The sequence below is a fragment of the Nannobrachium achirus genome, assembly GCF_963921795.1.
Source record: "Nannobrachium achirus genome assembly, chromosome: 1".
NCBI lineage: Eukaryota > Metazoa > Chordata > Actinopteri > Myctophiformes > Myctophidae > Nannobrachium > Nannobrachium achirus.
This window is the reverse complement of record NC_137810.1, coordinates 25,725,872-25,752,188: the sequence shown is the minus strand read 5'-3', so window position 1 is coordinate 25,752,188 and position 26,317 is coordinate 25,725,872. Positions and strand designations below refer to the sequence as shown.

At 43.0% G+C, this 26,317-nt stretch overlaps 1 protein-coding gene across 1 annotated transcript in view; it reads left to right on the top strand.

The window, feature by feature from the left end:
• cacna1ea (calcium channel, voltage-dependent, R type, alpha 1E subunit a) overlaps positions 1 to 26,317 on the top strand; it is a gene marked incomplete at both ends in the record, with an annotated part of 170,276 nt that overhangs the window by 39,415 nt on the left and 104,544 nt on the right. The window contains 3 exons of the mRNA XM_080727814.1: positions 4,875 to 5,181; positions 19,125 to 19,220; positions 19,954 to 20,093. Coding sequence (XP_080583940.1) covers positions 4,875 to 5,181; positions 19,125 to 19,220; positions 19,954 to 20,093 — 543 coding nt within the window. The remainder of the gene's footprint in view (positions 1 to 4,874; positions 5,182 to 19,124; positions 19,221 to 19,953; positions 20,094 to 26,317) is intronic.

Here is a 26,317-nt window from a genome sequence, read left to right as displayed (position 1 = left end):
AGCTCCAACAAAGGGCACCAATGATCCCCCCAGCTGTCTTCACCACCCTGAAGATGGTAAGTGATGTCAGTGAGAAGACCTGCCCTCTGGAGCCTCAGGAGGGGTGCTTATAGATCCACAATTTAAAACATAGTATTTGAGTACTGTATAAGAACAGCATACTTCAGTCAATAGGCTTCTCAGACTCAGGCCTGAAAAAAGCCAATAGCTTCAAGCTCACATGTGTCACAGCACGGTGCATTGTGAGCTTGTATCTGCTATTTGTGGTGTGCTGTCGGGCAGAAACCTCCTATCTCCACATTTTAACTTTTTGTGTTTATTCATAAATTAAAGCCTTACTTACTTGATCATACTACAGCGTCACACAAAAGTAGCAGATCCACAAGTTCGAAATGTGGTGCGAAACGTGGCACAACACGTTTTGTGTCTCTGCTACTTTTGCTATGTTTATCTCTGCCAGGCCAAAAGGCATGGCTGAGATTATGTTTTGCACTGTGTCCGTCCGCCCACCCGTCCGTCCATCCATCCGTCCTTCCATCTGTGAACAGCTAATCTCTGCCACTGTTGACATGATAGCAGCGAAACTGTGCACTCCTGGGGTGCCAGAGCAGAACCTCTGCCCCACAGTTTTCACATATCTCTGTTATAGCGCTAGTGATTTGTGCAAAACAAATTTTTGGACAAATCGGCACACAGTATCTCTATGGGGCTGTTAAGTATGACATCATTTTGCAGGCAGAGGAGAATTTCTGTACCCAGTTTCCGTGAATCTTTTTACTATTTTTACTATTTACACATTTTTCTTCTCTTTGTTGTTGAAAGGAAAGTGTTAGAATTATACTTTAGTCGTTATTTTTGTCTCGGATCTGTTGAAATAGCGAGGGACAGAAAATGCTCTGGGGGCAGAGTTCTCCTCTGCCTACAAAATGATGTCACGGCTTAAAAGCCCGTAATTAAACGAAACGGGTCTTTTAGATTACATATCCTGATTGGCTAAGATTGGCTTCCAAAGTTTCCGGGAGTGCTCTGTTTTGAACAAAAAGCCTCAAGCCTGGGATTTCTGTGAAACACACATTCCCACTAAGCGAGTAAGAAATGCCACTACATTCTTTTCGAATCAGCCTCATGGTGGCGCTATAACAGGCTGATTCGTGTTTTTACCTATAACTCCACCAATCAGTGTAAAACGTTGTATGCAGACTCCCTAGAGGGCAAGGAAAAACCTTTGCTCTGCATTTTTCACATCTGCCTTTTATAGCACCATTTTTGTTTTATATTACTCCTTCAGATTTTATACAAAAATCACATAAATCGGTACACAGCATCTCAATAGTCATGTGATCAAGACCGATATTTCAGATTCCATCCTAATTGGCTAACATCGGCTTTCAAAATCTGCAGCATTGGTCCGTTTTCAACAAAATGTCTCAAATCATGAACACAGTGTGCGATTTCCATGAAATTTTGCACGCACGTTCCCACTAGGTCGAGGAATAAATGCCACCCTTTTCACATTGGCCTGTTATAGCGCCACCAGCAGGTTGACATTTGCAAAACACATTTTTGGAACAAAATGCCTCAAATCATGAATGCATGCAGAAGACATGGCACCCTTTTCACACGTTGGCCTATTATAGCGTCACCAGGAGGCCACAATAACCTACCTGACCTGGTGGAGACCTCTGCTTCTAGTTTAAATGAATCTTGAAAAGTAACAGTTTTGGACATATGATTTCCACCCGACAGAGACGTTATGTTCTTTATCACATAGATCTGTGAATAGAAGAAAAACACAAGTGCCACAATAATTGTGATCCTTTTTTCACCCATTATGCCTTCTAATTAGGATGGCTGTTGAATACATTTGCGGTATCTCTTTTCACATTACAAAATGTAAATTGTCGCCTGATTGATTTCTGTTCTATTTTTACCATCCATACGACACTTTGTCGGAGCTTTAATGTGTTTGATGTCACACGTCGTTGATCACACTGCCTCCATCATAACTACTACCATCAAGTACCCATCACCATCAGTCTCAGAGCATTGCTCATCAGTGCTTCCATGTGTCCCCAAATGTGTACTCTACTCTTATGGTTGAAGAAATGGTAGCAATGTGTCACCATCATGAAATTATACCTGATTGTCTTAAAAATAATTTATCTGAAAATCTGAAAATGTTTTGTGCCAGGAAACCTCCCCCCACCCAGTAGAGAAGATTTGCATTAAAGAAATGGCTAAATTATTCAACATTTCCCAATTATTTTTGAGAACCACTGTTCTAAATCGATGTTCTGGAAAAACACAAGTTGCTATACAGATTTATTTTTTGGCTTTTTATGCCTTTATTTGATAGGATACAGTAGACTGACGGGAAATGGGGAGAGAGATGGGGAATGACATGTGGCAAAGGTCGTCCGGATCGGGAATCGAACCGGCATCATAGCCTAGTATGTGGTATGCGCCTCGACCACCAGGCCAGCATTTGAAAACTGGTCATTGTAACATTTCGCAAACTGACCGAACCCCCATCAGGCAAGGCTAAGAGAGCTAGCTCCCTTAGTGGAGCAAGTTACCGCCGGTCTATCGCGTGCATCAAGCCAAGATAGCTCTTGTACTACGCGATCTGAGCGGGAGTCGAACCCCGGCCCCCAACTCAGCAGACCAGGCAGGCAACAGGCCACACTAACAGAGCTAGTTCACTGAGAGAGGCAAGTTACGACGACTCTTTTGCAGGGTCGTTACAATATTCAGTGGTGTAAAGACAACTAAGTACATTATTTAAGTACAGTTTCAAGGTATTTGTACTTTACTTGAGTATTTCCAAATTCCAATACTTTTACTTCTACTCCACTACATCTTGGATATATACTGTATATAAGCCAATAAAAAATAGGCCTAAAATGACAGAGATGCTTTCCTGATTTTAATGGATTAACGATTCAATAGTGTTTTGACATTGAACATTGGAACATACTGTATAAATGGAAATTACATTTCTATTGGGCTTTTAGGCTTCATAAGCAAAGATATTCCAACATTCTAGGCAAGGATTCTTCCATCTGTTCTCTAGTGATTATATAGATAACAGAGAACCAATGAAAATAGGGAAGACTATATCTGCTGAGAATTAGTCAAAGACATGGATGGATCCACTGGATCCATGGCTTGCACAAAGACATCGGCTTTGTGCAAAGACAATTTCTCACCAGATATTTAGTTCCTTCCCTATTTTCATGGTGACAATGAAATAGTTTGCCCCCTAACCTGACATGCCTGGATACAAGTATAGGCATGAAAATGTCAGACTGCGTCTGCCTCAATTTAAATAATGTTCCTCCTTGGATGCTATAATTGATTAGTGGCATTAGTCTATTTATATCCATCCCACTTTGAGGGTTGTGGCCTGATGTTCTACATAATTGGTCAATACATATTAACTTTCGGTTATTGTTTCAGGTTATTAACCACTTGAACACCAGCATCCAAATTCTGGGGGTAGACTAACATTAGCCAAAAATAGCAGATCTACAAGGTCAAACCAAAAAAGCAAACAAAAAAGTGCAGAACAATTCTTGTCAGAATCACTACATGTTTTAAAGTGGTTAAATTATGACTTTGATTGATTGATTGAATACTTTATTAACAGTTTGCAAAGTAGTAGTTGTAGGCTAGTCAGTGGTATAACTATAGGCTAACAGTGGACCATTGTCAATGGTGCTAAAAGGACAAAACTATAAGCGCTGAGGGCTTCAAGTAATGCGCCGCCCGGGAATCGAACCCGGGTCGCAAGAATGGGAATCTTACATGATACCACTACACCAGCGGCGCGATATCCTTATTAGATCAAAACATAAATATGGCTGATAACATTTCTTTTATTATTGCTTCTATTATTTGGTTGTTACCCCAATATTAAAGTGATTGCCCCTAAACAATTAAATAAAATAAGCAAAGGATGCGTGGAAGAGGCGTTCCGTGGCTCTGTGGGAGACGCATTTAGTCAGTTGCTCCTACAGGGTAGAGGAGAGAGGGATGCTTCGCTCTCTTATGTTTCTACCTGATGCAGTGACACCAATAGCAGCTGTTCTTTTCGTCTGTGTCGTGTGACTTTAGTGAACAACCGGTTGGTTTCACGTTCATCGATTGATTTGAGAACTACGAAAGAGAGAATAAAATAAAACAGTTGTTGAAAAGGTGAAAAGTTTTTGGTCGTGCCGCGTGCGTTCACGCGTACGGTAGCCTAGATACTGATCTCTGTGGCTGATGAGGAATCAGAGGAAAGGGAGAGAGAGGAGGTAGAAGCGTGAACATGTGTTTTAGAAGGAGTGAGAATTCTACGGCTCTGCTTAGATGAAAGTGGATGTATCATTGCTGGTCTCTTTTTCCTGTTCGCTCTCGGGAGTGGGAACCGCCGTTGTGAAGACGTTGACCTGTTGCGGATGTTATTGCAAGTAGGGCTTGGAGCCTTGGATGGATACCGCGATGCACAATGGATCATATACAGATCGATTCTCATGGCGGTTAGATTTAATTTAAGACACCGGAGTATCAAATGATACAAGACTGAATTCGTGCTTGGAGGATTACGCGTCTCGTTTTACGCACAAACACGACGTGTTGTCTGGGCTCCTCGTTGAGGAGGACGCGAAACGCTGGACAGTGGACTGGACAAAGCTACAACAAGGGTTTAGAGATACACCCGGACACAGCCATTGTTTTAATCAAATGTATGAACAATTCAATTAAGACGAGACTTCCTCCACAAATTGCTGTCAAACGAGCCGATCAGCACGTACCGCGCCCTGCTATAGGACCTAACTGCGTTTCTCTCTCTCTCTCCTCTTCTTCCCGTTTGGTTTTCTTTTGGGCAGAATGGCTCGGTTCGGAGAGGACGTCCCGGCCATGCAATTGTTGGGCAGCTCCACGGATGGGGGTTCCGTCCGGAACCGGGACGGAGCGGCGGTGTCCACAGGTGGCATCTCCCCAGCCTTCAAGCAGACCAAGGCGCAGCGCGCCCGCACCATGGCCCTGTACAACCCCATCCCCGTCAGACAGAACTGCTTCACCGTCAACAGGTCCCTCTTCATCTTCGGGGAGGACAACGTGGTCAGGAAGTACGCCAAGAAAATCACTGAGTGGCCATATCCTTTTCGTTTGGGCTGGTCCTATTACTGTAAAGTGGCAATACATGGGTAAGGTGTGACATACTTAATCTCTCTGGGACCCCAATTTACACAGTAAAATCCTTAAAGTGTTAACTTAAGTTGGAGTGTGTACAAAAGGGAACCAAATGGACCTGGGGTCCTTTTTGGTTCCAAATTGATACACTCAGAGTTACTGACCTGCAAGGTTCCATATGGTTCCTAACACATTTCTAATTATTATTAAAGAATTATCAGTTCCTAATCATTAGCTCGGGACCCCCTGGACCCCCTCAAGGACCCCTGGGGGTATCGGCCCGGGAACCCATGTTAAGAACTAGCTTACATGCCATCAGACTTGTGTAATGTGTTTTAAGCAGGTAAATGGCCTTTTCCAGTCTTTACCTGCAGTTGATCTTTGTAATGCTCTAGCTTTCCTGTTGCGCCAAAGGATCAATTCAGCACCATGGATAGCACACAGAGTAGGGAGAGGTGGACTGCAGAAGCCTGACTACTCCACAACACCACACACACACATAATCACACCAAACTATTACTACAAAGAGTCTTTTTTAAATGTATTTCTCATTATTCTATGTGTTTATTTTAATCACTGGAGTGACAACGGCATGATGAGTTTTCATAGTCTGCAGGGGACAATACTACAGTAAATTCAGAACACCAACATTTGTACGTTCAAGTGTTTTGGATGGCTTTCAGTGCCATGCCATAAAACATTAGAAAGAAACCTACACATAGTAAAGTGAGAGGGAGAGAGACCTACACAGAGGGAGAGGGAGAGAGACCTACACATAGTAGAGGCCGGGAGAGGGAGAGGGAGAAAGGAGGCCCCTCTGTGTAAAAGCACCTGATACATGTGCTAAATCTTCTCTGTCAGTGATACCTTTCCTAATCCTAAAACCATAGGGACATACGTTTTTTTGATTGATTGAAGAAAGTTATTAGAAGTTTGCAATTGGAAAAAGTACAGTTTCATGACAGCACAAATCACGGTCAACTAAAATGAGATCCTAGTAAGCTTTACAGCTTATTTAAACAGGAACCACTTTATGTATCTCATATAATATTGAAAGACAGAGTGACAGATGGATAGAACAGAGTACTTTGCATAGGATAACATCAATTACAAAAGCAGAAAATAGGAGAAAAAAAGGGGGGGGGGGGGGGGACAGAAGGGGGCTTAGTCTATTTACAAGTCTCGAGTAGCTGCCGCCTGAAGGTGACTTTTCAGACCAATTTTGAAGGAGGCTAGGGATTTGCACTCCTTTAAGGCATGCAGTATAGCGCGTTCCACATGTTGGTGGTATAGCTGGAAAACGAATTAGAGCCTTTTTTAGTGTTAAATCTGGGTTGAACATGATTAGTGGAGCTGCCTCTGGTGTTGTGACTGTGGAAATCCTTGACGTTTTGGAAGTAGTTTGTCAGGTACATGGGTATCTTGGAGGTGTAGTGTATATGTTGATGTTTCAGTGTGTATATTGCATTTAATATCATGTCTAACCTCCAAACCTGCATGTATAGCATGTCAAAGGCACGTGGTCTGTGTGTCGTTACTTTCCCAAGCTTTGTCGATGGATTTTAAGACATTGTATAAACAAACCCCATTTAATACAACAATGGCACTTACAGTCATTGCAATCATAATTACTTGGCTCCTTGGCTCCTCCAATTTCCAATATCCACTCCCAGTATAAGGACAACCAGACACACACACACACACACACACACACACACACACACACACACACACACACACACACACACACACACACACACACACACACACACACACACACAATGGCCATGAGTCTTGTCTTTGTGTTCTTATAGTGCAGCTCACCAGGTGTTCCATCCAGGTGTGGTCTCTGCTCTGCCATTGTTGTGCTCCATTCACTGGCTTCCAGACTGAGTGACTGGCCATCCGCATTTAAACAACCCAGCAAACAGAACTTGTCTGCCTCCATTGTCCGTCAGCGTCTATTGTTGTTGTTTTCCTAGGCTTTGTTCATTCATTGAAGTTATTAAAAATAGAAAATGGCAAAATCTCAATTTCCAGTTGGACAGAAAAGGGGTTTCAGTGTGTTTGTGTTGAGGTGTAGTAGTGTCACAGAATTGTATTACTGTAGTCTCTCTAGTCCAGGGATCTTCAACGTTTTCAGGCCAAGGACCCCTTAGCTGAGAGAGTGACATATTGTATAAATGTGTGATGGAGTTTTTCATCGATTTCATAGATAGATTCATAGACTTGTTTGACAGCACTGTCATCAGTCTATGTTGGATTCATGTTAATGTGAATTTTCAGACATTTAACCACTTAAATCGTCGATATTTTGTAAACTTGACCTATCACTATGTACTTGGTCTGATCTTTTTTACCTCTGCACCAAACCTGTTTGCCAAAAATAGACGATCAGAGCGTGTAGATCTACTACTTTTGGCTAAAGTTCTCCTCGGAATAGGGATGCGAGGGTTCAAGTTGTTAATTTAAAAGAATTATCCTATCCTACAAAGGATTTGGCGACCCCCCTGTAGTAACTCTAAGGACCCCCTAGGGGTCCCGGACCCCCTGTTGAAGACCCCTGCTTTAGTCTATAAGGTCATATATCCAGTCATATTACTAAGAGATGTACATAATATACACAATTTGGGTGTGAAAGGAAAAATATAATCCCAATTGTGTGGTTAGATTAAATCCTACCAAAAGAAAAGAGCTTAAAGGGGAATTTGCATGTCCCTGCTTCTTTAATGTAATTTTGGATCATGGAGTCAATTTAAACACTGTCTGGGGTGTATACATTAATTCAGAGTCGACATGAAAATGACCAGCAGTGTTTTAAAGTGAAATTCCCCTTTACCATTGTTAAGTTTTATCCGTTGTCTCCCTCTCCCGATGGAGGGAGATATTTCTGAATTACAATAAAGATTGTGGTGCATCTAGTGTCTAGTTGGCATTGTTTACCAGTCGGTGTCCTACCCTACACCAGGATTGAAATTTGTTGGTTGGTTGTTTTAAAGGACATTTTATTCATTCAAATAAATCCCATATCATAGGTTTTGAAAATGTTTAATGATTATTATTGATTCTGATCGTCTTAATGTCTTCTGATTCTGTTCATCATACAGTACATACTGAAGGCTGTCCGGGTGAATTGTCTTGTGGTGACCAGAAGGAAAGCAGCCAGACTAGATAACCCTCAGGTTAATGTGTTGTTCTGGAGGGAGTGTCCTATTACGTCTAATGAGCTCAACTGTATCCGATTAACAGACATTAACAGGCATGATAAGCAATGACGTCCGATTGGCGTGTCACATAGCATCATATCAAGTCATAAGTCACACACAGACTTTATTTCATATTGTTTCCAATTATGGTTTTGAGAGGAGTGTTGCTTAGCAGGTGGTTGGGCGCTGGTCAATATCCACCATGGCTCTCGTATATGCAAGTGAACTACTATGCAGCACCTGCATAAGAACAAACATGTACTGTATGTACATACCGTACGTATACACACACACACACACACACACACCCACGCACGCACACGCACACCCTGCATGGCTTCTCTTAAAGGTCAGCTTTGTGTTTAGAGTGCAACGTGCTGCTGCCACCCTGCCACACTTTAAGTGCCTCCTTTCTTAAAGGTCCGCAACAGATCAATTCACCATTTATCCAGAGGCTTATCTAGCGCTGTTTGTTGTATGTCTTCTTTTTTTTATTCGTGTAATAATGTACTGTAGCTGGATGTGTGGGGGAGAATATTGTGTCTGCTCTCAATGATTCCCAAGTTCAACCTGAATAGAGGTAGAATGGAGATAGTTGCATACACAGTAAAACCTTCTCATTTTGATTTACACCTCTGAGAGTTAACACACAGGATTTTACAGTGTATGTGTGCATAAATTGTATCCATCTTTTTCTTATGTTCTTTCTTTTTTTTTTCATAGATTTATGCCCTATTTCAAGTAGCTAAACTAGCAGATCTACAAGTTCACAACGGGTCGTAATGTTATGTAATGCAACTTTTGTCTATAACAACATGCCCAATATAGGGACAGTTGAAAGTCTGTCTGTGGATGTTATAAATATTGAACCAATGAAAAGCATTAAGAGCTTGTGATACATTGGATCCAGTGGAACACAGGTCCTTTATTCCTGAAAATGCACGGTCTTGGACATAGGTTTCTGCCCAACAGCGACAATATGCACGTGCAAATGTGTGTTGTGTATTTGTGGGTGTGGGCAAGCTCTTGTGTGCGAGTACATAAGTGTGTAAGCGTGTGCGTTTGCCAGCCCCGCCTACCTGTGGTGACAACCGAGGGAAGGCTGGCTGGGATGTCAATACAATATAATTGGGATGATATCATTTGGACTGGAAGGCAAAAGGCAGGACTGAGTGTGGTGCAGGCACGTGCACACATAGACATCAAAGGGGGCTCTGCCCTTTGACCCGTCTGTGAAAAGTGCCCTCTCCAGACCATGAATGCAGTTTTTGAGAGGTGGTAAACCGCTCAGCCATAGCAAAACGTGTGTGTGTAGCATAGCCTGTACATCCTAGACTCAAATCCTAGTCTGAAGACGTTATGCAAGCACGACCACCGCTCACTTCACATTGGGTGTGATTTTTACTATGGTGAAAGAAATTCATGAAATGCCCCGTTTCCATGCCATACCTGAAGGCGGCATTCAAGAGAATTGTCTTGTCCAAACTCTCCTGAACTTGAATGCAACATCTTATGTTGAAAGAATTGCCCTCTCTGTGTAGAAGTCCATGCCATTACGCCACATCCCCAGTATTCACTTGATTATGCTTAGTTCAGTGTGATATCAGGTACCGGAAATAGCCGACCTCCAAGCTCACAACGCTTCGCGTTGTAAGCTTGGCGGTCTGCTTTTTTTCCGATATTTTCACAAAAGGCCCCTTTAGAAATTTCAGCCCCTGCCTCTCTAACATTCTCTGCACGTCACTGGTGTGGTGGGCCTGTGGAGGGCTGGCAGCTGCTTCTCCGGTTTGATCCCCACTAGGGGACCACTGCAGCAGGAAATCTCCCACTGGGCAGGTACACCTCTGAATAATTGATGATCGCATTTAATGCAGTTTGTGTTAACGATTTCACGCACATGATGTGGATTAATAATGTGTGAAGAAGAACTTCCCCCCGGTGTTCAAGATTTTTCAAGGTCTGTTTTAGTCGGGTGCATCCCCCCCCTTCTGACATCCCGCCATTCCGGCACTAACCCTATACCTAACCCTAACCCTGACCCTAACCTCTATAGAAGTGTTGCCACTCAGACAATTAGAAGTCAGTGTCGGAATGGCAGCATGTCGGAATGAAGAGCGGCCCCCGTTTTATGTCATGTGCTTTCCATGTATTTCTCTTGTGAGTATTGGCACTTAGCACACTAAGCACAGATAGCCAAGTCCACGGCCCTCTTAAGTTATCCTCTGGCATTTTGGCATGGCATTGCCTGAGGAATTCCTCTCAAACAATCTTCTGACAGAAAGTTCACCCTTTGTTAGCCTCCTGGTTGGTCCCTGACTGACCAACCAGCAGGCTCTATCTGCCTTGTCCCACCCTGGTTCCGCCTTTTTTATGTTGAATTAGCTAAAACATAATTTTTGGAGAAATAAAAACATTTGAAAATATGCTGATTCACTATGCTGCCACTGAGCAGCTCCAATTGACTGAAACAAAGTTTGAAATTAGAATTGAGCACACAGAATAACAATATGAAGCAACTGAATTAACATGGCAGTGGATGGAATGTCCCACTGAATGTCCCACCAAGACACAGCAACCAATGGGAGTGGAGAGGGGCAGGACAATGGGCGGGACCTGACAAAGGGTGAATTATTCCTTCAGTTTTCAGCTTCACCCAGCTGGTGGCCGCTCAGGTGGCTCTGATGAGTGCTCGGGGGGAGTCGTTTGGGGTTAAGTGTCTTGCTCATGGACTGTTTCACAGAAAGCCCTTCTACCCATTCAGCTATGGCTGCCCCATTACAATGTTGATCTGGGCTGCCTTTGTCTGTATTAATTGCCTGAAGGTTGTGTGTGTTGTGAACAAAACCATCATTTGGTCTATGGCTCTCAGCTGATGTTGTTTACCTGCAAGGCTACCACATATCAGCCTGAGTGAACCCTGAGCACATCTCCACAAATCCATTATGTTTGATTTCAGACATCAAACACATCATATCATTTGAGTGGATGGCTCAGGCCGGCAGGTCAGCTTTGGAGGTGGGAAGGACTGAGCCAGTCATGTCCTGCGCTTCAACAGACAGCTTGTAAGCTTGTAAGTGAATTCAGTGCAGTGTGCACACCTGCTGGTGTGCAGTAATCTTTGCTCCTTAGACACTGCCAGACTCTGCCAAAGGTTGGATTTGTGAGCTTTTATGGCACAATTATTTGTAAGTACGTGGAACCAGGTGTGCATCCTCTGATTGCCACCCAGGCTCTGGGTGCTCAGTAGGGCTGCTGCTATTGATTATATTCTGAGGGATTATTGTATTGACTAGAAACAGGCTAACAAATGTCTCAAAGATTATGGGGGAGACCTGGTTTGGCCCCTTCCTACCTTTATGGTGCCCGCCCCCGGCCGGACCCTGACACTGGACCAGCTGTCCCCATCTCCCTCGAGTGCAATCTAACGGGCTCTATTGGTGTTGCCAGGTCTGCTCATTATAAGCGACTTTGGACTTGTTTTTTTGTAAAGTTGCTGGTAAATATTGGTTGTTGCAGGTTACAGATTAAAGTGTAGTTGCTTATTTGGTCTTGTTTCCTAATGTTGTTTAAACCAGTGGTTCTCAAGCATTTTCTTGTCAAGGATCCAAAAAATGAATATAGATTTGCCTGGCCACAGACCCCCATCTGAATGTATGTTGTGCCTGGGACCCCCCATACAAGACTTCTGTTGTTAGAATATTTAAATTTATATTTTTGAAAATAGCCGATCTACAAGCTCACAATGCTTGTAGATTTGCTATTTTCAAATAGTCTTTGGGTTTAAGTGGTAAACTTGCTTCTTTTGGGCTTGTTTTCGTAATTTTTTTGCATACACAAACGCAACACATTGAAATCATAACCTGTTTCTGTTGAACACACTCAGAAAGTGAGAGAATGCTGAAGGCATACATACAAAGTGTTTGAAAGTGATGTTCAAACTCCATCTTGTTTGTACTTACTACTTACACAAGTCATGTGTCTCAGAAAGTGATACAGAACTAGCCCCAACATCCCTACAATGCACACGGAGCTGCACGTACCCACGTACCCACACACACGCTCGCGTGTGCCGGCCCTTGGCAAGTTAGAGAATGCTGAAAGCATAGCCTAAGCCTACTACTTATGCCTTATTTAACAAGTGTGTGTGTGTGTGTGTGTGTGTGTGTGTGTGTGTGTGTGTGTGTGTGTGTGTGTGTGTGTGTGTGTGTGTGTGTGTGTGTGTGTGTGTGTGTGTGTGTGTGTGTATCTGTGTCTTTCTGTCTGTCTACCATACTTAACATGCAGCACTGATAGAAGGGCAGGCTGACATCTTGTACTCTTGTAAAATTGCTCATTCAAAAGACCTTTAATTTGGTGCAACATATTCCCCTGAGATTCATTGATACTTCATATACCACTTTCTCTGTTAATTATTTCATTAACAGATAAATGCATGTAAGGATACTTTGACATGTGTATCATTTTTTTGTTTAGGCTTAACCACTTTCATTTCATTATAGGTGAACATATTTTGAAGACTTTCCCAAAAAGTAGCAACTATGAAAAGTGGCACATATATGAACTTGCTAAATGTTGCAATGCATTGCAACATTAAATATCTGAAAACACAAATTGACCTGATTCCAAAATACACTAACGATTGTGCTGTCAAACGATGAAACTATATGGAATCTATGATAAGGTTGTGGGGGTCCCTGCTTCATCTCTCTCTCAACTAAGGGGTCCTTGGCCTGAAAACATTGAAGACCCCTGGCTTAAGGGATGATATAATTTTCCTACATATTTCCAGCTGCAGCCTACTGGCTTTCATTTACGAATGTGTGAGTATAGTTCCACCCTTTGTAGATTCACACTCTTACCCTCCCTCCTGTTCACAGAGACACTCTGTCACGCGAATGCACACGTATACGCAGACAAGGGCTGGGAGTGTTTCACAGATTTCCCAGTAAGCCCAGTCCCAGACGCCTGTGATTAATTTTTATCCTCACCCCGATGTAATAATAATCACAGGGGCTTGAGTCTAATCTGGGCCTCCACACGTTCACAGATGCACGGCGCATCACGCTCCCATCTCTGTGTCTATTTTTACACGGGTGTTTGAGCAGCGACGACACCGTCGTCACTGTGAGTCACAGGCGACGTCCCCCACCCCCCCACCCCCACCCCCCTTCCATGACACGCACACACACACACACACACACACACACACACACACACACACACACACACACACACGCACACACACCCCAGCGAGAGACACCTCATTCCAAGTCCTGGCAGAGTATGTATGACTACTCACTAGTGGTGGAAAAAGTACTCACATGTTTTACTTAGTATCAAAATCAATACTGCAATACGGAAGTACTGTACTCTCTTACAAGACCATACAAAATGTACCTGAGTAAGTACAAGATTATTGGCATCAAAATGTACTTAAAGTACCAAAATTAAAAGTACTCATTATTCAGAATGTCCCAAGTTTTCAAATGTATAAAAACCTTTTGAAAAGGTATTTTTGTGGGCTAAACCCAAAGTTAATTCCGCCATGGGTGCGCTCTGCAGAAAATCTGGTGAAGTAACCATTTGTAAACTCACATCTCAGTTTTAGAACTACAAACCATACAAGCCCCCAGAACGGCTTGTAAATATTGAAGCGGCCACCCTACTGACCAAAGCTGGATCTGCAGGCGGGGTGAAACAAGCACGCACAAGCATAAGAGTGCGCTGCTGGGGTCTACAATAGGGTTCAATGGACGTCGAGTGACATTCGTGACGTAATTACGTCTCAACGTCAGTAAAATTGCATGATTTGAGGCATTTTGTTCCAAAAATGGGTTTGGCAAAAGTTCAACCCACTGATGGCGCTATCAGGCCAATGTGAAAAGAGTGGCATTTGTTCCTTGACCTACTGCGTGTGTTTGTCCACAATCTCTCTGTAATCAGAGAGGTCTTCGGCCTGGTGGAGACAAATATAATTTTTATTTAAGGGTACCCACGAAAATTATTGTGAGTGAGTGAGTGAGTGAGTGAGTGTGTGTGTGTGTGTGTGTGTGTGTGTGTGTGTGTGTGTGTGTGTGTGTGTGTGTGTGTGTGTGTGTGTGTGTGTGTGTGTGTGTGCATGCATGTAGGCAGTTATGTGTAGGATCCAGTGTTTGTTCAGCTGCCCAGTAACCATCTTGTAACATTGGCTTTTGGCTGCACATCGGCGAGAAGCCCGTTGCCGTGGATACCTCTCTCCAGCCTCCTTATGTCTTCATGTCCTCTCTCTCTCTCTCTCTCTCTCTCTCTCTCTCTCTCTCTCTCTCTCTCTCTCTCTCTCTATGTCTCTCTCTCTCTCTCTCTCTCTCTCTCTCTCTCGTTTTCTTCCTCTCCCCCCCTCCCCCTCTCTCCCTCTCTATGTCTCTCTCTCTCCCTCCCTCCCTCTCTCTCTCTCTCTCTCTCTCTCTCTCTCCCTCTCTCCCTCTCTCTCTCTCTCATAATGTCAACTCTTCTCCTCGCCTCCTGTACGTTGTGTGTGTTTGAGGTAACGAAGGGTGTGGCTAGCAACCATTTGAGCGCTCTCTACTTAATCTAAAATCAAACCTCGGTTCGAAGTGGAGCGGTAAATTTGAGCAGCTGTACCCTATGTGAGTGGGTGAGTGAGTGTAAACTGTGCCTGTGAGTGAGTGGTGAGTGTGCCTGGCCTGCACAAAACAGCGCCCCTCCTTTAACTAGTGTTTTGTGTGTGGCCACTCAAGGTATTGCCAGACTACGGACACGGCCACCCAGCCAGCCACCCAGCCAGCCACCCTGCCACATACCCACAGACATACCTGTTCATTGGGAGCGCTTTCACCGCTCCAAAAAGTGGTAGCGAGTGTGTGTGTGTGTGTGTGTGTGTGTGTGTGTGTGTGTGTGTGTGTGTGTGTGTGTGTGTGTGTGTGTGTGTGTGTGTGTGTGCGCGCGCGTGCGTGCGTGGGGGGCGACAGCAACACTATAAAAGACAACATAATAAAAAAAAGCCTTTTATACTTCATCACGCTGTATATCGTTGACACTATCGTGCAACAATATGCATTGCACGTTCTGAACTCTGGTTGTACTCTGCCACTCTGGTTTGTTGGAAGCTTAACTCTTTTACTGCTTCGGACGTTCCTGTTTGCCTCAATTTTGACCCTAGCTTGCTGCCAATATGAACGCTCGTTCATTTACTTACTTTTGATGACTGTAAGCTGATAACTGGTCGCGCCGCCGTGTACAGTAAAAACATCTCCCGTAACGCTGCTCTAAAATGTCCACCGCACGTAAACAATAATGGAGTCCCAAATCATTTCCTGGCTGTTTTCGGTGGATCTGATCTAGAAATGCATTTCTGCGCTCTGAATGGACGGCAAGCGGAGCGGCCCACTTCATATTCATTCTTTGCATAAGGCTGCCCTCTGCCGCCAGCTTGGCTAAAGTACACATATAATAGGTTCAATGAAAAAAAATCGTTTGGAAATAATCAATAGATCTTTTTCTATATCATCGCAAAGGTAAGCTACTTTTTGCTGGCACCAGCCCCAATAAATAAATAATAAATCTGTCAGTAGAATTGTTAAGTTGTAAGTGCACCTCAACATCTCTCACTTTCTGCTGGTCTATAACGCTGTCTCTCTCTCTCTCTCTCTCTCTCTCTCTCTCTCGTTTTCTTCCTCTCCCCCCCTCCCCCTCTCTCCCTCTCTATGTCTCCCTCCCTCTCTCTCTCCCTCTCTCTCTCTCTCTCTCTCTCTCTCTCTCTCTCTCTCTCTCTCTCTCTCTCTCTCTCCCCCCCCCCTCCTCCACTCCCTCCTCTGTCTTTCTCTCTGTCTCTCTGTCTCAATTGAGTGGTTGGCCAATTTGCCTGGGTTGAGAGGTTGGAATCCCTGCAGGCTGGTGGGAGTCAGATTACGTTTGCCATGTTTTTGTGTCTTCCCATGGCTCTCATGTCCCTGGGTAACCCCGCTGGGCTCGGCTACAGGCAGAACATTGATCGGCGCGTCGATCCTTATATCCCTCCATTTGGCTCTCTCTGCTATGTATGTAACTTATTTGCCTCCTTGGTCTTACATCCCACCTGTTTCCAAGCTCCCAGATGATGCTTCTTCAGAATGGTTTTACTAGTGCTTTATTGATTACGCTCTATGCCTTCCCTCCTAACTCGCTTTTCATTCCTCTCCCGGGTTTCCCTCTCTCTCTCTGTCACATGCACGCGCACACACACACACACACACACACACACACACACACACACACACACACACACACACACACACACACACACACACATACACACACACACACGTGCACACACACACGCACACACACACACACACACACACACACACACACACGCACACACACGCACACACACGCTCGCGCACGCACGCACACACACACACACACACGCACACACGCACACACGCACACACACACACACACACACACACACACACACACACACACACACACACACACACACACACACACACACACACACACTCCAGCTCTATATTATCTGATCCCTCTGTTTCTTTCACTTCTCTTTCATTCTGTCTCTCTGCTCTGCTGCTTTATGCTCCCTCATAGTGCTTCGGTGTGTGTGGTGTCGCACGCTGAAAATTGCAGATCTACAAGCAAAACGTGATGTGCTGTGAGCTGGTAGATCCGCTATTTTCAATGTATAACAACGGCACGCAACTGAGTAGCTTTACTCTTCTCTCTCTCTCTCTCTCTCTCTCTCTCTCTCTCTCTCTCTCTCTCTCTCTCTCTCTCTCTCTCTCTCTCTTTTCCCGCTCACAGCCAGAACAAGATGTGTGCCCACGCACCGTTAGTAAGAGGAGCACGTCCCTGGCTTACCTCAACCCCAGAGCAGCTGGAGTTAAACCAGCAACCAGCAGAGGTCTCTTTCTACAGGGTGCAGAGCTTGTAGCTTAAGACTGACCCATTTATAGGAACAGATTTCTGGCCCACCCACTCTCCCATCTAATAGATCAGTGGTTCCCAATCAGTTGTGCGTCTGGATCTTGTGACAGCCACACACAATAGCAATATACTGAATACAACTATACAAAATGTATTCATTTACAATATCTGTCTTTTGTGCGCACTCATTTCCCAGTACAGAGACAAATTCTATACCCTGAGAAGAAAAACATTAAATGTGTGTTGTTGTGGGCTTGTATATCTGTTATTTCACTTTGAATGCAGGTGTGCCTTGAGTGTTTGACTTGTCCATTGGTGTGCCTTGAGCACAACAAGTTTGAAAACCACTATATCTCAAAATGCATGCCCTTCATCTCTGATGTGTATAAGACAGATGTTCTATCTGGCTACTGTAAGCTTCAGGGCTTAGATTAGTCTGTGGCTTTACATTATAAAGTCAATGCTCTTCCACATGAAGAAGTCAATGTCGGGTTGCACTGTAATGACGTTATACTGCTGGTGGTCTAGCTTTAATCTATTACCACCCATTGTCCTACCCATGCTAGCACTACTATGTAGTATATCCAGTTATATTGTTTCTATGATTTGTTTGATAAAAGGAAATAATACATTTAGTCACATACACTGGAAATGCATCAACACAGCCTGTCAGTGGCACAAGTTCTGTGAGTTATAGAAAACTAGTCCTTACCCGTTCAAAGATATGAGCTCCGAAATGATGTGCAGTGTGTGGGTTATGGGGTGTGCACTGTGCACACAGTATATGAGGGATGGAAAGTAACTTTCTGGTGCTTGCATGATAATATGTAGGAGCATCAATGTAAGAAATACCCGTTTCGTTTAAAGGCTACAGAGATACTGTGTACCGATCTAAATGACAACATCTGAAAGAGGGCCAGCCAACACCCCCCCCCCCAAACCCCCCCCCGCCCACCCGCACACACACACACACACACACACACACACACACACACACACACACACACACACACACACACACACACACACGCACGCACACACACACACAGAGCTGGTTAAACATGTTGCCCCATGCTAGATGCAGAATAGATATGCCTCATGCTAGATGCAGAATAGATAGTAGTTACACCATAAAAATGCTAATATACAGCATATGATTTGTGAAAGTCACAAACGGGCTTCACAGTTATGTCAGGTGTGTTCATATGCTAATGGTGATGCGATTTCAGATCAATTGCTCCAGCCACTGAGGAGAAACGCTGTGACAGACAGACAGACATTCGCAAAATTATAGTATACTATAGATGGTCAGAAATCATAATTATACTTGTGTCATGGTCACTCTAGTCTTGCAAAGCCAGACGTTTCGATACCTACTGTAGCTCCGCCTGTGATTACAGTCACTCAGACTTTGCTTTCACATTTTCAGCGACAGATTCTCTAAATCGCAACCTTTTTCATTTCAAGGGCCCCAGTTTGATCTGCATACTTACCCCATTTGATATGATTTGTATTTATGGGACCCCTACACTGTAAAATCCTCAGTGTTCATTTAACTCTAAGAGAGTGCAAATGGAACCAAATGGACCCATAAGGCATCCATAAGGGTCCATTTGGACTCCACATTGAGAACCATTACTGTAAATGAAAGACCACATTAGTTTGATTGGGTTTTATTCAGATCTATAGCAAGTGGCATCAAGACATTTCCACACTCTGGCTAAAGCAGCTGGTATGTGTAGCGCAAATGAGCAAATGTTGTCAAGGAAATGATCTCAGCGAGCTCCTTAACCCTAGCGTTCCACTCTGTTCGAGTACATGATCCTGGCCACCATCATCGCCAACTGTATCGTCTTGGCTCTGGAGCAGCATCTCCCCGGGGAAGACAAGACCCCCATGTCTAAGAGACTGGTGAGAGAAATGCACACACACACACACACACACACACGCACACACACGCACGCACACATACACATACTGTACACACACACACACACACACACACACACACACACACACACACACACACACACACACAGTGGTGGGAAAAGTGTTTGCATCCAAATGTACTTGAAGTACAAAATGTTTGAAAATAGCAGATCTACAGGCTCACAACGTGTCACGATGTGATGCATTGTGAGCTTGTAGATAAGCTATTTTCAAATAGCCAAGGTATATACAGTAGGCCTAAATTGGTTTATGTATGTTAATAGTAGCTAGTAACTAAAGTTTTCAAATAAATGTAGTGGATTAAAAGTACAATATATGGATCCGAGATGTAGTGGAGTAGAAGTAAAGGTATTGGAAAATTGTACTTAAGTACAGTACTTAAGTAAGTGTACTTACGGTAGTTACTTTACTTCACGCACGCACGCACGCACGCACGCACGCACGCACGCACGCACGCACGCATGCGCGCATATATATCATATATATATTATACTCTGGAATGGATAACGTTTTTACTCCAGAAGCGCGTTTCTATTTTATTTATATATAAAAATACACATAAATCACTTTTAGATCAATAGATTACAATTTTATAAAGGATTAGTTTTAATGAACCCCTACACATAGTACATGCACAGTCCAGAACAGACAGAGGGCTGTCAGTCATTCAGGGTGATGTGACTGCCACCAACAGGAGAAGACGGAGCCCTACTTCATCGGCATGTTCTGCCTGGAGGCAGGGATCAAGATCATCGCTCTGGGCTTCGTGTTCCACAAGGGATCCTACCTGAGGAACGGATGGAACGTCATGGACTTCATAGTGGTCCTCAGCGGGTGAGTGTGTGTGTGTGTGTGTGTGTGTGTGTGTGTGTGTGTGTGTGTGTGTGTGTGTGTGTGTGTGTGTGTGTGTGTGTGGTATGCAGTATGTGGATGAAGGACAACAGCGGGAGGATGTGATATATGAGGTGTTGTGCTCTTTTGTATTCTGAACAACATATCTGAAACCCACCATCTATAATGTCTCGTCACGTGTCATTTTATCACCGTAATTTCATCCATGAATGACTTAATTATTTACAAATGATGCTAAATAGATAGACATTACTACTAATTATTGTCTCCGCCAGGAGAGTATGTTTTCGCCCCTGTCCGTCCGTCCGTCCGTCTGTTACCAGCTAATCTCTGACGCCGTTGGTTTGGTCGCTGCCAAACTGCACACACAGTCCCTGAACGCCAATTCAGAAACCAATTCAGAAATCGATAGACAGTATCTCTACAGTCATGTGATCAACATGGATCTGTCCGATTTTCCATATTCCATCCTGATTGGCTACAATTAGCTTCCAAAGTTTGCAGGATTGCTCCGCTTTGAAATGCCGATCAGTGGAAAACGTTGTATGTGCACTCCGGCTAAGGAAAAACCTTTGCCCTGCATTTTTTACATTTGCCCTTTATAGCGCCACCAGGAGGCCAACTTATGTAAAACAGATTCTTTGATATTACTACATCAGATTTCCCCCAACATGTGATCAAGACCGATCTGATATGTCATATTCCATCCTAATTGGCCAATATTGGCTTCCAAAGTTTGCATTATTTCTCAGGTTTTGAACAAAAAACATCAACGCAGCTTGCGATTAACATATTCCCTTTATGGGGCTTGTCCATCTATGGCCATGTCAGTCGGCTCAGAGGCTTGTTAGTTGAGTGTCCGTATGAGTATGAGTGTCTGTCTGTATGAGTGTCTGTCTGTATGAGTGTCTGTCTGTATGAGTGTCCGTATGAGTATGAGTGTCTGTCTGTCTGTATGAGTGTCTGTCTGTATGAGTGTCTGTCTGTATGAGTGTCCGTATGAGTATGAGTGTCTGTCTGTATGAGTGTCTGTCTGTATGAGTGTCCGTATGAGTATGAGTGTCTGTCTGTATGAGTGTCTGTCTGTATGAGTGTCCGTATGAGTACGGAACTCCATGTATGAAGATAACTGACGTCACAGACAGAACGGCCCATACAAGGAGATATGCACGTGTGTAGTGTTTGCTCACTTTGCACTGGTGCGATTTATTTTCTTCACATGCATACTAAGTGTAGTACTTTTCTGTGAATACTGTATGTGTGATTGTGCAGTGTGTTCACAAATAAGACTAACAGAGATATCTTCATGCCACTGAATGTACTTTAACTGGATTGACTTCAGTTATAGAGATTCATTTGGATACAGAAGTAATAGCGATTTACAGCAAATGCAAATGTAATCATTAATTTTATTATTTACGAGATTTAACTTAGAGCTTAGAAGTTCAGCCCGAGCCCGGCGGGTCGGCACGGCACGGGCTGGGCCGGGTTAAAATATCAATGTATATGGCGGACTATTGGTCGGGTCTGGCTTTTATAATCCGGTAGGCAAGCGCAGCGCAGTATCATGATGTCTCTGTGATTGTGTAAACTGCACGCTCATAACTCTATGGCTGCACCGCTGCGCTGTTGCGCAACTTGACAGTTGAGCGTGCGTGAGTGTGTGTGACTGTGCTGTGTGTCGCTGGCTGCTGTGCCGTGTGCATGCATGCGCTGCCAGCGCTGGTCGAGCAGAGCAGAGCAGAGCAGAGGACATCGTTGAAACAGTCCGCAGACACTTTTTGCATCCTAATAACCATAATAGACGTTGTGTGAACGTTGTAGCTATAATAGCCTGTATGCCTGCTGCCTGATTTAGCGGCGGTCCTCAGCTGTGTTTTCCAGCAAGGCTTTTTGATTTAGGCAAAAAAGATTCTAGTTCCATTCCATTGTAGCAAAAAACAGTGCACTGATAAAGTGGGGAACTAAGAAAAATCCAAGGCAGCTCCGTTCAGTTCAAGGTAGAAAAACAAGTTTATTTAGCTCATGGCAGCATTAAAAGAAACGACCAACGCGTTTCGGCCTCGTTTGGCCTTCATCAGGGTCCGCTAGCAATGACAGAGACAGACGTCATTATATAGCGCCCATAATCAATCAACAAGACATCACCACTTGATAAGTTAGAATAGAAAATAATGCATACAAAATGACCCACCCACTGCGCAGTGTTTACAATACATTAGAAACGAAGTAGAAAAAAGAAAAGAAAAGATAAAAACCACATGAAAAAGTACCAGAAAAATACAAAATATAAAAACTAGGAATCACAGCATGTGATAATAGTAATCTGTATATGTACACAATTACAATTATAAGCCTGCAGTATAAAGGCAAGGTAAATCTGTCAGTTAAAGAAAAGGAGAGAAGTCAATCTCATCATTGAGACCAGGGTAAGTTGTAGCTTTCAGTGTGATTATCCAAAATGTTTCTCTTTGGAGAAGCTGTTTTAGTCTATCACCTCCTCTTATGGACTTGGGAATAACTTCAATCACCATTACTTTTAAATTATTAAGGTTTGTGTCCAGCTGATTTGTAGTGTTCTGCCATGGGGTAGTTGGGATTTCCAGTCCGTATAGCATATTTATGCTCTGCAAATCTATCTTTGAGTCTGCGCTTAGTGCGTCCGATGTAAAAGCAACCACATTCACATTGTAGTCTATACACTACGTAGGTAGAGTTACAGTTAGCGAAACTTCTAACCTCATAGGTTTTGTTACTGAACACGTCAACAAAGCTGTTGGATTTAGTCATGTTCGAGCAATGGTTGCAAAAAGGCTTTTTGATTGATTGATTGAAGAATTAGGCTCTGATGTTTATTTGTTCAGTTACACATCTAGTGATCAAGTTGAAAAGGCAAGGGATGGACAGTGGTACAGTATACATTGCTGTCTAATCTGACACAAAGAGGTTATCTCTCTGCCTCCCTCCTTCTCTCCTCCCTCCTGTCTCTGTTCAGAGAGAAGTTCTAAGACTCTGCTCATCAATAATGGAACAGCCAGAATCATGTAAAATTCTCTAAGAACCCTGTCTGCCACCCTTTGTACTTTTGTGCTATGAATTATTAATATTTCACGAGTGTGTGAGAGAGAGCAAGAAAGTGTACAGTATGGGATGTGCATGAGGTGATCACATGACGTAAATGTTTTTTTTATAAAGACATTTCTTTGTCCTTCAAAATCAGGTAGTTTAAGGTAACATGCTCAGCAATGGCGTTCTTAATGAAAACACAACATTTAAGGTATAACATATCCTAAACTTCAAAAGTCAATAGAGGACAACATACAAACATTTCCACTTGTTTATTTGGCACACAAAAAACTTCAGCGCTCAAATGTTTCGGCTAAGAACATCAGAGCGCTTTACAGCACATAGAATATACGGCTTTGTATGGGCCTTAAGACACGGAAATAAGAGACGAGCACACACCAGTGGTGGAAAAAGTACTCACATTCTTTACTATTATGCGACGCGTTGTGAGCTTGTAGATCGTCTATTTTCAAACATTTTGTACTTTTACTTTTGGTACTTTAAGTATATTTTGAACCCAATACTTTCGTACTTTTACTCAAGTACATTTTGAATTGCAGACTTTTACTTGTAACAGAGTATTTCTATAATAGCCTAGTTATAAAATAGGGCTAAAGTGGATTAACGTATGTTTTATGATATTACATGTATATCTGCAAAGTAACTAGTAACTAAAGTTTTCCAATAATTGTAGTGGAGTAAAAGTACAATATTTGCCTCTGAGATGTAGTGGAGTAGAAGTAAAAGTACTGAAAACTGGAACTAATCAAGTAAAGTACAAATACCTCAAAACTGTACTTAACTACAGTACTTAAGTAAATGTACTTAGTTACTTTACACCACTGGCACACACACAACCACAATTTATTGACCACCATTGTCCAGGACTCCAGGGTTACTTTACAGCCATTAGGGAGTGAGTAAAGATTATGAGATCTGGAAATATTAGATGAGTCATGTTGTCTTTCAGTTAGTAATTAACAGACCTTTGCTGACAGGAAGGGTCACAGATTGTCACAAAGCAAAGACAGATGTACAGTTAGTCTACCAACATTTTTAATGGACAACTCCACCACTTTTTGTATACGATTATCACACACGACACATACCAAAGAGGCAGGATATTTTAAACATGTTTGTCCAACATGACATCACAATAACTATAAATAAATAAAAATGGTAAAAGAGTTTGTAAATTACCTAAAGCATATTTTTCTGAATTATTTACTGTAAAACAAACAAAAAAAAAAGAAACAAGAATCGACACACAGTCAATTTAAAATCTGGTGGATTGGTGTTTTGAAGTTAGTGTTGGTGTTCTTTCTCATGTATATTTCATAATATTCTAACTTACTGTAGGCTATATGTCTATGGATGGCCAAATGGAGATTTTTTCTTAACCGATAACCGTCAGGCCTTATCAGTTAATTAACCGTTAACCGTTAAGGAAATGTGTTCAAAAATGCGCTATTTTAGCGATTTAAAAAAGGAAAATAGGCCTACACACGTTTTTCCCCATAATAAAGTGCTATATTTACACATTAAAAACCATAACACTGGGAGAAACAAGAATACAAATGTTTTCTAAAAGAAATGTGTTTTTGCAAAGAAACGGATTGAAATGATAAGTCTGTAATGTGATGCGCTGGTCGCCAGGCACGTGCGCACATACAGCAAAAGGGGCTTGAGCCCTTAACTTTTATCCGTATGAAAAGGCCCTTTTAGAAATGTCAGCCCATGCCTCTCTAAAATTCTGTGCACTCCCTGGACCCTGGCTGTTGCCTGACAAAACAGCAGCAACAGCGAGACGCATGTAGCCGCATGTAGCAATAACTTCCAATCGTATGACTTTTGGAATCGTTGAATCGGCTAAACGTGATGTCCATTTCATTCATTTACTTCTCTCACGCCCGTGTTTTGTGTGTGCTGATGCAGCGATCATTGAATTTGCGACTCTGAGCTTTGTTATTTTCGCATAGCCTACTATGTAACCAAGACGACTTTAGCGTTCCTCACGTCATCAATGTAATATTAGAAAGTTGTGTTTTAAGCTCTTCTTAAACAGGATTCAATGTGACGACGTGGGTCTGTTTTGTAAAATCCAATCGACGAGGGAGCATGTTTCCTGATGAACAAGTCAGCGTGTACAGCCAAATCAAGCACGCAGCGGCAGACTCGCAGTTGTATGAATGCATGGATGTTACACAGGCATTGGTGTCCAGAAATGTGTGACCACAGGGCCTGGCCTGTGAAGTGTGAAGGAATGGTGCTCCTGCTCCCTGCTGGACAAAATATTTCATTACACCATCCAGGATTCCATAGTCTGGAGGAGAGGTAAAGTCCCCTGCTATTGGCCCTAATGCAGTACTGTCCACCCCATAGTCTGGAGGGCCGCTCCCAATCATGAAACTAGCTCGGTTACCATGTGACATGGACAGCCAATCGGCAAATAGGTTGCCTGAAAGTCTCGCCACAAACTCATCTCTTTAAAGATCTGGTTTACACCAGATAAAAAAAAGAAAGAGTTTTGATATTGGGCAACATACACATATACTGATATGTACTGTATGTATATCTCTGTGACAGGCCTATATACATGTAGGTAAATATCTGCCAATTTTAGCAGCCGATCGTTGAATTACTTGGACTCTATTTGGTATTTGTCATTTTGATCTGTGTGTAGTGCATGAATGGAAATTATGCCCTGTGGAGGCATGGTTGAAGTACTGTCCTTGCTGCGTTGGAATATTCTTGGCTCACTCAACATAATGTCTGGAGCATGTGTTTGCAAACAGTGTGAATGCTGGAGGCCATGATTATCTCAGCAAGTCGCCGTAGGTGTTTTCAAGACGCCTGTGTTTCAAAGAGAGTGAGTAGGAAGAAGGAGGGATTTCTCTCAAAGCATGGCTGTGAACTCTAGTGATTTAAACTAAAGGCAAGTGCTATAAGCGGGAGGTAATCTCATGATGACCTTTCCCAGTCAGCTACAGTATATGTGTGTTAGTGGAATTAACCACACTAGGCCAGGGGCCATTGGGAACGCATGCTCCTCTGTTATGCAATACCCAGTGTACACTTTGTCAGAATACTTAGTGCAGTAAACATTATGGTAGTACTTGGAGGCTATGATGTCAGTAGGA